The sequence below is a fragment of the Kogia breviceps genome, chromosome 7 (assembly GCF_026419965.1).
Source record: "Kogia breviceps isolate mKogBre1 chromosome 7, mKogBre1 haplotype 1, whole genome shotgun sequence".
Lineage (NCBI taxonomy): Eukaryota > Metazoa > Chordata > Mammalia > Artiodactyla > Physeteridae > Kogia > Kogia breviceps.
This window is the reverse complement of record NC_081316.1, coordinates 79194109-79205519: the sequence shown is the minus strand read 5'-3', so window position 1 is coordinate 79205519 and position 11411 is coordinate 79194109. Positions and strand designations below refer to the sequence as shown.

Genomic DNA, 11411 nt, shown 5'->3' with positions numbered 1-11411 from the left:
GCACCCAGCACAGGTGCTCTGCTGCTTGTGAATGAGCCTCAGACAGGGTTCACGCTTGCTTTGGAATATGGGGCCAGGGTTAAGAGACTACTCAATAAGAGGCAACTCTGGTCTGTATAACACTATTTTAAGCCTCACAAAGGCTTCTTTCCTCAATCCTAAACTTCTCCCATGTCATCAAACATCTGCTGATAAGGCTTCACAGCTCCTTTGAACAAAGGGCAAAAGTCCTTAAGCAGCCTGAAAAGGCTCAGCATGATCTACTACTACCTTATCTCTATAGTCATCCTCTAGCCACTCCCCCTTCATTTTTCCCAAGCTGAATTCCTTCTGGTTCCTACTCAGGGCCTTCACATCTGTTGGCCTCTTTGCCTAAGATGCTCTTCCCCCTACTCTTTACCTGGCTGTCCTCTAGTTACCCTCAGGTCTCAGCTTTCAAGTTGACATCCCCATCTCCACCTATCTAGGCTAGATGCCCCTCCTCTGTGCTCCCATAGCTCCCTGTACTTCTGTATTTCTGTATCCTAGTACTTATCACTGTATTGTAGTTGCCTAGTTACTTGCCTCTATCCCCCACTAGGCTGTAAGCACTGTGGGCAGGGACCGTGTTTTATTCCCTGATGTTTCGCCAGGGTCTAGCGCAGTGCCTGGCAAATAAAAACACTCAGTAAATATTTGCTGTATGAATGACTGGATGATGGAGGTCAGTGGGCCCAACCCCCTCTGGGTGGGCCCTGTGTTTTAAGATCCATCGCTATCTTGGTGCTAGCCTAAAGGGCAAATAAAGCTTTGGCTCCTACTGGGGCTGGGGGAGGAGAGTAGGCCCTCAGATTGTTCCTGAAACCTAAGACTTCAGCTATCTGGCCCCAGCTCTCCTAAAATGATAGAATTTTGGTGTGTAATTAGACTGAGCGTTTCTCTACCCAGACCACCCTCCTGGAGTCCCCCACAAATTGACCTCACTGGGCCAGCTTTTATGAAAGGTTTATTCCTAGTGCTAGGTCCCAATCTTCCAGGGCTCTAAGCACAATTAAACTGGGTGGGTAGGTGAGGGGAGACCCATTCAGATGCAGGGCCAGAAATGGGGCTCCCCATATCCCCACCCCTTTGGTCCCAGTCCCCTTCTCTGCAATGGGCACGCATTGAGGCGGGACAAAGGATATTGGAGGCAACATCATTGGCCCAGGGGAGCCCAAGAAGAGCTGCCATTGGCTGACAGGGCCTTTTGAGGCTCTGCCATTGGTCAGGGGGCACACCCCAGGAACTGGGATGGGCCTGAGGAGTGATGCCATTGGCCAGGGAGTGGTTTTTGTCATAGCCTTTGGCTGTGGAGTGGAAGGAAAAGATCTGGGAATGAAGCCCAGTGGCCAGGAAGATAAAGGACAGGGCAGCAGCTGCTGGGCCTGCAGACCTCCTGTCAGGCCCCAGCCAGGGAAAGGGAACCCAAGCCAGAGCGCAGGTGGCAAGGGATGTCCCATGTCCAAATCTTCCCCACCCTGGGACTGCCCCTCCCAATGTCCTTCTTGACAGCCAGGTTGGGCTGGAGTGGCTCACTGCTCCTCTAGCCAGGAGGGCTTCTCAGCTCCTGGAGGCCGCAGCTTGATGTTGAACTGCTGCAGGGTCTGCTCCAGTTGTTTCTGGTTCCCAGCAAAGTAGGCTGACACGGCATTGTGGAAGAGCAGCAGCTGCTTGTGCATCACCTTGATCTGGGGGTCCAGCAAGGTCAGCTGAGACCGGACTCAGACACCCTTCCTGAGGGGCTATGAGCCTAAGCCCAGACCAGGGGCACATGGACTCTGCTCTGATGGTGCTTTTGGAGTTGGGGCTGACCTCCACAAAGGGAGCCAAAGGATAAAAGCCAGTGTGATAGGAGAAACCTGACTTGATTGGCAGGGCCAGAGGTTCTGGCACCCAAGCTCAAGGGGTGGATTTTTCCCAGTTATGTTCTTGGGATCAGCAGCCAAATCCTCCAATAGAAGAGGGCCAGGGATCAGAGGGAGGGTGACAGGAAAGGTGCAGGGTTTGAGTGGGCTGGGGGAAGATCCCACTCCTTAGCCAGGCTGCATTTCCCCATCCATAATGGGGAGGGTATTTTGGTGGGGGGCGGGGGGTGAGGTCAGTGTTACAGATGGGAAGGTGGGCTTGGTCAAAGGGGTGGGGTTAGCACCTTGTTTTCTTCCAGGAACTTGAGCTTGATGGCCACATCTCCCCGCAGCTTCTCATATTTGTCCCGATGGGCCTGGAAAGTGGCCTGGGCACTCTCAAGTCGACCACGCATCCCTGCATCACGGGGGCCTAGGCTCAGCTCCTCTAAGTCTGTCCGGTAGGCATCGTATTCCAGCCTGGGGAGGGGGTGATATGGGCTGGTCTCCACCCCTTTGCCCTCCACACATACTCTCCTTTCTTTTCTCAATTCTTATGCCCCTAAAGCTCAAACTTCCACCCATGCCAGCCAACGCCCCAAACCCTAGGCCCTGCCGGTGCCCACACCTGGCAGCCTCATACTGTTTGACAGTCATGAGTGTGTCTTCCATGGTCTTGGTTACCAACGTGTTGATGCTAGAGACAAAGAAGTTCACAGCCCCTAGCAGCGTCTCTCCGTTCTTGCACAGCAGCTTCTGCGTCTCTGCATTGTAGCCAAATTCCTCCTGAGGGCAGAAGGGAGGGACAGGCCTTGAGTAACAGTCGGGGCTATAGGGCCCTTCTTTCCCCTCCTCTCCTGGGAGGAACCAGCCATTGAAAGTGGAACAACCCAGCACTGCCTCCAGCAAGGCTCCCTTAGCCAGAAAGTTAGTGGGGCTGCCCTGCGGATGCCTGGGGCAGGAATGTGGGAGTGACGGCCTCAGATGAAGTTCACAGGACTGGAGTAGGGAAAGCTAGTGCAGTAGGCAAAGGAGGGCCTCCGATTAGGCTGAGCACTGAAGGCATTCCTGTCAATGCAGAGAGGGGTACTTGTGAGGCACCTGGTGTGCCGCCTGCCTCACTCCCTCCAACTTCTGGACCTCCGTACAAGTCCCTGCCTCCAAAGGTGGGTGCTGCTGGGGGCAGAGCTGGGCCCGCCCTGGAGGGGTTCTCCCTCTGGGCTGCAGGAGGGAGGGAGGCTGAGGGGTGACTGCCTGGCGGGTCTGGGCCCAGCCCCCCACCCTCTCAGGCCTGGCTGAGGCACCTGAAGCTCTGGGGACTTCTGGCTGAGGTCAGCAAAGGCGTCCCCTAGTGCATGCTGGGTCTGCAGCAGGCTGTAGAGGTGGGCTGTCAGTGCCCGGCCCAGCTGCAGGACACTCTCATACTTGCGCTTCGTCTCACGCAGTAGCTCAATCTGCAGCTCTAGCTCCAGGTCCACAGTCCGGGAGCCTCGGCCAAATCGCTCTGATAACAGCTGCTTTGTACACTGATTGGGAAGTGAGGGAATAGGTCAGAGACCCTAGCACCCTGTCCTTCCAAAAGGTACCTACCCCAGCAACCCCAGGCTCCTAGTCTCAGACATAGATGGGACATTAGGATCTGGAAGATGGGGAAAAGGTACCCAGGGGAGTTTGGGGGAAGGGAGAGGTGCTTGAATCCCACCTTATATGTGTTGATGCCCCATTTCTTGACGATGTCAAACTTCTCTCCAGCGATGCCCCGAGCCACCTCATCTCCGGGGCCAGCAGGAGTGGTATTGTGAGATGGATGGCGGCCAGACCCTAAAGGACCAAGTTCTCTGACACCAGCCTCTCTCAGATACAATCAGACACCTCTGTGGTTCCGCCCATACTTCCCTCCCAGCACATGAAAATGACTTCCCTGAAGGAGCAGAAGCTAGAGACAATTAGATTCTCCTACTCACTAGGAGGAACTCATACACTGTGCCCTGAGACCCCAAACCCAATACACATCCGGCCTCCTTCTGAAGTGGCGGTGGGGATAGAAGAAGGAGGGAAAAGGGAGTTGCTAGTGTACGGGGGTAGAGAAAACAGCAGGAAATAGGCTGAGTATGGGGTGACTGATCAAGGATAGTGGGTCCATCAAACAGAAAACCCGGCTGACATTCCCATGTGGATACCAGTGTGAGATTCAGAGCTGTTTGTTCCTCTAAATATTAGAGTCTAAAGTAAAACTCTGAGAAGCCTCACAAAGTTCCAAATCAGATTCAGGCTCCAGAGCAGGCAGGGGAGGCCTGTGAAACAGAGTTCTTTGCTTGACTTAGGTGGTGACAGCAGAGAAAGGACAAGTGGGGCTAAATGACAAGTGGGAGTAGATGGACAACTCTGGGAACAGGCCTTGGGCTGAGATTCCATAGGGTTCAGACTAGCAGAGGTTCCCAGGATCTCCAGACATAATTCAAGCCTTCTTAGACATACTCTATGCTCCCTAGAACCACCACTCTCCCCCTCTCCACTCAAGTTCCCTGTCCTGTTCTGATCGTTCATACCTGTGGGGATGAGTCCATCACCAGAGCCCCCATAGCCACCAGACACAATGCTGGTTTCATTGAGGTTGGGTCCTGACACCATCACCTGCTGGAGGTCCTATAGGCCAGAGAAGAGGGGGGCTTCAGGAACATAGGGGCAGCTGAAGCATTTTGGGGGTGAAAACAAGCTTGGATTGAAGCATCATAGAGAGAGCACACAAGAGAAGTCTGCACAGAATCAGAACAAAGATTTGTAAAAAGATTGAAGGGAGATAGGTAAGTTAGGGGAAGGCTACTGGAATAGGGACGAGAGTTCAGGGTTTATGAGTTGGGATTCCTCAATTGATACAATATGAAGAATCAAACAGAAGCACCTGCTCCAGCCCATCATCCTCAGGAAGCTGCCCAGCTTCACCATTCCCGTGGATGGGGATCTCCATTGTGGCTGCCTTCCCTAGGATCCCGTCCGTCATGGCTAGCGAAGGGACTGGAGTCAAAGTCTCTACCCCAGCGCCCTGCAAAGCCCAACACAGACAGTTCTGGAAACTGGCCAGTACTCCAAAGAGGAAGATCTCCCCTGCCATTTCGGAGGTTGTCCCAGGGCCTCAGTGTTCTGGGGTTTGGCCACTACTCTTCCCTAAAGTATATGTATTTCTCCCTTCCAAGGTGCATATTTGTAACACGCACACCCAGGCCTCAGGTGTGCCGGACCTGAGGTCATGTTCTCATGAACCACCCCCCATCCTACCAGGACTCCGGTGATCATTCATGCATTCAATCACTCAACAGACATTTAATGAGTGCCTACTATGTGTCATGCACTATTTGAGGCAATAGAGAGAGACACAGCAGTGAACAAGAGAGATAAAGTCGGTGCTCTCAAGAAGCATATGCCCAAACACCATGCAGGTGTTTCTCCCCATCAGGAGATGAACCCCTTTCCCAGGGCTCAGGTGTGTACCCCCATTCAGGTATGTTCACCACTGCTTGGCCTCTCACACTACTTTAGTGTTTCTTCCTCTTTCCTGCAGGTGGTCTCCCCCTCCTCCATCCCATGCACCTCCTCTTCCTCGGGCCCTCCCCCCTCAGGCCTTAGTTGAATCAGTTGGTATAAGTTCCCGACCTCTGGGAAAAGCCTCTTTTTCCCAGTACATAGGTAGGTGATCCCTTCCAAAGTCAGTTATGTCTCCCCAGGTGTGTGAGTCTCCGCCCTCCCCCCATACACCTGGGCATCAGGTGTGTCCTCATCCTTCCCCAGGGTTCAGAGGCATCTTGCCCTCACGTCAGGTTCGTGCATTCAACTTGCCCTCGTCCATGCACGTCCCTCTCACCTCGGGCCGGGCCGCTCTTCCCCTCAGGGCGCCAGGCCCGGGCCGCGCGGGGACCTCGGGCTCCAGTTCCCGTCGCGATCCTAGCAGCAGGTCAGGGACTGGGCGGAAGTGACGTCCTCTACCGGGCAGAAGAAGCCGGCCACGTCGCAGATTATGAGGGCGGAAGTGACGTTGGCATCTGGGGGCAGGGCGATCCTGGATCCAACCTCCCGGTCCCTGGGGAGACACGAGAGGTCACTTCCGGGCGTTACCGAGAAGCTGTGAAGGAAGTGACGTAGGGCACGCGCAGGTGGCGTGATGGAGCAGCAGCAGCAGCAACAGCAGCAGCAGCAGCTCCGGAACGTGAGTGGGAGCTTTCGGGCCATGCGTTCAGCTAGCATCCCTGTCTGCACGGCGGGAACCCTAAGGAACCAGGCATCAGAGGGCTGGGAACGTCGGGCCATGGGGTGCGGTCCTGGGAAAGCTCGGGCGGCTTGGCCTTGAATTAAGAGGTGGCCCCTCTTCGCTGAGTTCCTTGTCCCCCTTCTTCCCAGCTGCGGGACTTCCTGTTGGTCTACAATCGGATGACGGAACTCTGCTTCCAGCGCTGCGTGCCCAGCCTGCACCACCGAGCTCTGGATGCTGAGGAGGTTAGGTGGGGGAACTGAGTAGGGAGATTACCGTCGATCCTCAGAGTTAACCGTAGACTGCTTCCCTCTTCCGCCACTTCCCCTACCTCTGGCCCTGGCCTTTCTACGACCCTCGCCCCTAGGCTGGGGATAGGAAGGAAGGAGACGGACTTGACAAGACACCTTTGGCTTCTCCTTCCATCCTGTCTTCCTTCCAGGAGGCCTGTCTGCACAGCTGTGCTGGGAAGCTGATCCATTCCAATCACCGCCTCATGGCTGCTTACGTGCAGCTCATGCCTGCCCTGGTACAGCGCCGCATCGCAGACTACGAGGCTGCCTCATCTGTGCCAGGTGTTGCTGCTGAACAGCCCGAAACCTCGCCATCAGGGAGCTAGCCGTCCCCAGCCCCGGGAAGGGAGGCACTGGATGGACCCTCAAATTTAAGGAGCCAGTGGATCTTGGGCTGGGTGCAACCTGTATATAGAAAGTGAGGAGTTGCCTGAGAGCTGGGTACTGTTGCTCCTTTTCCTGGAGCTAATAAACCCACTTTTACTCTGTTTGGTTTATATTCTGGGCAAGGAAGCTTTGCCCGCTTGATTGGCACCATCTTTATTATTCTGTCAGGATGCTTCAGCCCTGGCAGCAGAGAAATTGCCTTCAATGTGTAGAAGGAAAACCTTAGCATTCCCAGGCACCTGGTTAAAGCAACGTCTGTGGGTACAGTTTTAAGACTGGTAATAGCGACAAGAAGTTGGTTTCTGCCCAGATGACAGAAAATGGGAACTCTGTCTAGCTGTCCTTAAATCTCTCTGACTTAAATGGCTCACTTAGAGATATCTAAGGACAGCAGATTAAGAATCCACAGGGCTTTTAGGTGCTACCTCCTGGGAAGTCAGTAGCCTCAGACAGAGATGAAACCTGTAAGAATTCTGGGGTGTTCTGGAACGTTATCCACTTCCTCAAGTTGTTACTTAATATTTTCTGTCTTCTTAGGATGAGCAGTAAAATCTTTAAACAAAGAAGATCTGTGTGCTTGCCTTCAGGAGCAGTCAGAAAGGGGAAAACTTGTGGAACCGTATTCTGCAATACAGTCAGACTCTAGGGATAAAAACTAAGGGAGAAGTAGATGGTGATGGTTATGGGAAAAAAAGGAAGAAAGCCAAATCATCAGGACTTCTTGAATGTTACCTTAATGTCTCACTGCTTGTCTGTAATCTCCTGATTCCATCTCTTCGTCTACCCCACATTGTTCCCACTGTGCCTGTTCTGTGATTTCTAATTCCACCCTGTCTGTTCTTTCCTCATTATTTCCCTCCGTGTGGAATTTACTTCTGTATTCAGCAATCTGAGTGGCCTATACATCCCTGAATTTTCTTGCCATTTTTGTGTCCTTTTGGTATCAGCTGTTGTAACATTTCTGTTCCTCCATTCACACTGCTAGAAAGAAACAAAGCTGTGTAGTGAATGCCACTAAATATTCAAGGTCTCCAACCTCAACCAAGCCCTCGTTACAAACAAGCAACCCTTTGTGAGTTCCTGGTCTTTTTGCTCTCCTAATCACTACGGCAGTTATTTTACACCTTCATTGCTCTCCTTAATCCCCTGCCTCACCCTTGACTATTCCCCATCAGGTGACCATGTTTGATTTTTAAAATGGAAGTAGAACTTCTTAGACATTGGCTCCCGCAATCATTAAAAAAAAAGAACGAAATAAAAGAAAACTTATAACCATCCACAAAGCAGATGTTTTCTCTCCTGTACAGATCAGGACATTGAAATTCTCTGGTAGCAGACCCTGTCTGAAAATGCAGACCTGTCTTTAAAATCCTTTACTACACCAGGCTGCCTTTCAGAATATCTGTTGAGCGCCCGCTTTGTATAGGTTCTGATCTTGATATTATCCCCACTTAACAGATAAGGAAGCAAGAATTCAGTATGTACCAGAAGTCCACTTTATACACAGTCACCTATTGAGAAAAGTGGCTCTAATCAGCTTTTTGCCTCATTAGCTGAACAAATCTTGAACAGAAAGGTTTGCTAAGACCCCTCCTTAATAAAAAAGTTGTTGACCAGGAACTTCCCTACTGAGTGGCTTCATGTCTGCCCAATCAAGTTCTCTCCTTGAAAAGTGTAAATGCAGGTAAAACAGCTTGTGAACTTTGCAATTCCCAGAGACAGGAATGGCGACCTGGGATATTGTTCTGATGGTGGGAGGATTCTTCTACATCGATATTTATGTATATCCCTGCAGTAAACTTCCATTGTGAATTATCTATGTTTCCATGTCACATAATTAGTAATTGCTGGAGAAGGGCTAGGAACAGATCTGTCTGATTCTAAAGCCTATGTCCTTTGAACTTCCAGAGCTTATATTTGCCTGCTCATCTGCAGTCAACTTTTCCCTAGGCATGGAAAGACAAGTGTCTCTCAATCTGATCCACCAAGACTTTTTAATCTCTTCTTTCCTTTCTGTTTATAAATAGGTTCAATACTTATGAAAAGAACCTTATTCCTACTATCTGTCTTCCTTTGTCACTGAAATCTCCTTCAGGTCTTACCATAACGTCTTAGCCATTGGTATAATGAGCAATGTGATGTTTCAAGCACAACACGAGGATAAATGTTGACAAAGCTTTATCCCTTTATCACAAACACATATTTGAGACAGGGTTGTTCTTGCTATTGTGGCTTCAGAACTTAACTGCCTACTCCTTTGCAAAGTCTAATTCCTTTGAGCCTATTCAACTATACCACTCTCTCTTATTACTTATCTGTAGTAACTGCCACTCTCCTACTTTCCATAGCTAGCCATTGGTCTTCCTCTTGATACTTTAATGTTACACAGGACAGTCCATTCTGTGTTTTTGTCTCTTAGTTCCTTGACCCAATCTCTAATGATTTTTACTTTGTCTCAGCTACTCTTACTTAGATCCTTTCCATTGTCACCACCCCAAACTGCTCCATCTTCAAAACACTACTACTTGCATCTTATTCACTGACTGTACTCCTTCCACTTTGTTTATTGCACTATTCCTCTACCATTTTTTTAAAAATGTCACTGCAGCATTCAGACCATTACTTCTACATTCTCTCCATTAACACCTTCCTGTCTTTAGATTCCTGTCGAGCTTAAATTCTAGTCATTCTTGGGACTTCGCTGGTCGTCCAGTGGTTGAGACTCCACACTTCCACTGCAGGGGGCCTGGTTTTGATCCCTGGTGTAGGAACTCAGCTCCTGAATGCCATGGGGCGTGGCCAAAAACAAAGTCCTTATTAAATTCTAGTAATTCTTTTGGAATAGGCTAAATTTCCTTCCCTCTCATTTCTTTGTTGGACTTGGGTAAAATGAAACATTTGTGCCTGCATTTGGACATCTAAAAACTGCCCGAGGTAATCACTATAGAGCAGATTTATATCGCTATGAATCCATGGCTGTCAACTTCAAATGGAGTCTGAGGCCCTGTAATCCCACTAGATTTTTCTAGTCGTCTTTCCTGTTCCCTGCAATGACTATTTCAAACCAATATTCCTTTTTTTATATAAATTTATTTTATTTTTATTTATTTTTTGGCTGCGTGGGTCTTTGCTGCGCATGGGCTTTCTTTAGTTGTGGTGAGTGGGGGCTACTGATCATTGCGGGGCACGGGCTTCTCATTGCGGTGGCTTCTCTTGTCGCAGAGCACAGGCTCCGGACGCACAGGCCCGGTGGCCGTGGCTCACGGGCCAAGCCGCTCCGGGGCATGTGGGATCTTCCCAGACCGGGGCACGAACCCACGTCCCCTGCATCGGCAGGCGGACTCTCAACCACTGCGCCATCAGGGAAGCCCGTGATTTGACATTTATATGCCTTATGAGATGATCACCACAGTAAGTCTAGTCACCATCAGTCACCATTTAAATTTATTACAATATTATTGACTGTATTCCCTCTTCTGTGTATTACATCCCCATAATTTATTTTATAACTGGAAAAAATTATTATTTTAAGGCCTAAAACTTTAAGGCCTACCTGTAACTTCCTTGACCTTTCCAGGAAGGATTCTTATTTGTGCCCTCATTGAACCCTTTTATGTCTCGTTCATTACGTCCACAGCACTTGGTAGAGTGCCATAAACAACAACAAAAACACAGAGCTCACACAAATCACTTATATCACGTGTGTATTATCTACCAGGCTCTAGTCTAAGCATTTTATATACATTAACTCATTTAATTCTCACAACAACCCTGTAAAGTAGGTACTACTATTATCTTCATTTTACACAAATAAATTAAATTGCAGTAAAATATCCCATGACTAGCAAGTGGTGGGGTCAGGTTTTCAATCCAGTCAGCGTGACTTCCAGAGTCTGTCCTCTTTCTCACTAATGAAGATTGATTGCTATACATTTATGCATTTGTTCCACAAATATTTTCTGATCACCTACTCATGGTGCCTAGCACTAGGGGCTGGGGGTACAGCAGAGAGCAGTCAGAATCTGCCACCGTGGGGCTTATACTTCTAGTCAGGGGAAACAGACAATAAGCAGTTAAGTAAGTATTGATATGAGATGGTAATAAGTGCTATGGGGAAAATTAATTCAGGGTAAGAAGGATAAGGAAGGTGGGGAGAGTGTTGCTATTTTAGGCTATTTTGTCAGAGAAGAACTCACTAATGAGGTCTCCTTAAGCAGAAACTTGAAATGAGGGAGTAAGCCTTGTGGACATCTGGAAAAAGAGTGTTCCCTGTGGTATCAGCCTCTACTTTCCCACAGCATCCATTGTCCCCTTCTTCCTTTACTAATAGAACCCCTGACTTTAACCTGGGCAGATGGTGGCTGAAAATAAAGATCAGATTTTGCAGCTAGGTGTGTTCATGTGATTGAGTGATGCATGCATTGCCAGGTTGTGCCCTTAAGGGTAAGGATATGCCTTCTCCTACTCTTTCCCCCATCTCACTACTTGGGATGGGGCCCAAAACACATGGTGGTGAACTGTCTTGGACCTTGACAATAAGGACCACTTCCTTGGAGAAGGCAGAATAACTAAAAGGCTGCCATATTAACCCTGGAGTACTTATTCCTGGACAGTTGTGTGAGAGAA

The 11411-nt window shown here is 49.6% G+C and overlaps 2 protein-coding genes across 5 annotated transcripts; one reads left to right on the top strand and one right to left on the bottom strand.

The window, feature by feature from the left end:
- Window positions 1-968: 968 nt before the first annotated feature.
- On the bottom strand, window positions 969-5850 carry ARFIP2 (ADP ribosylation factor interacting protein 2). 4 transcript variants are annotated; one of them, XM_059069554.2, is made up of 8 exons: window positions 5722-5850; window positions 4765-4905; window positions 4412-4508; window positions 3565-3683; window positions 3167-3388; window positions 2491-2648; window positions 2168-2342; window positions 969-1706 (listed from the first exon to the last, which is right to left on the bottom strand). In XM_059069554.2, the coding sequence occupies exons 2-8, from the start codon at window positions 4861-4863 to the stop codon at window positions 1551-1553; spliced, it is 1026 nt and encodes a 341-aa protein (XP_058925537.1). In that variant the 5' UTR covers window positions 4864-4905; window positions 5722-5850; the 3' UTR covers window positions 969-1550. The 4 variants fall into 4 exon arrangements, with proteins under 4 accessions (XP_058925537.1, XP_066894847.1, XP_058925539.1 ...); XM_067038746.1 differs by having other exon boundaries at window positions 4412-4618; window positions 5722-5831; XM_059069556.2 differs by lacking the exon at window positions 4765-4905 and having other exon boundaries at window positions 5722-5819.
- Window positions 5851-5959: 109 nt separating this feature from the next.
- Window positions 5960-11175, top strand: TIMM10B (translocase of inner mitochondrial membrane 10B). The gene is made up of 3 exons (XM_059069565.2): window positions 5960-6063; window positions 6255-6350; window positions 6548-11175. Exons 1-3 carry the CDS (start codon window positions 6019-6021, stop codon window positions 6722-6724), a joined length of 318 nt encoding a protein of 105 aa, XP_058925548.1. The 5' UTR covers window positions 5960-6018; the 3' UTR covers window positions 6725-11175.
- The last annotated feature ends 236 nt before the right edge of the window (window positions 11176-11411 follow it).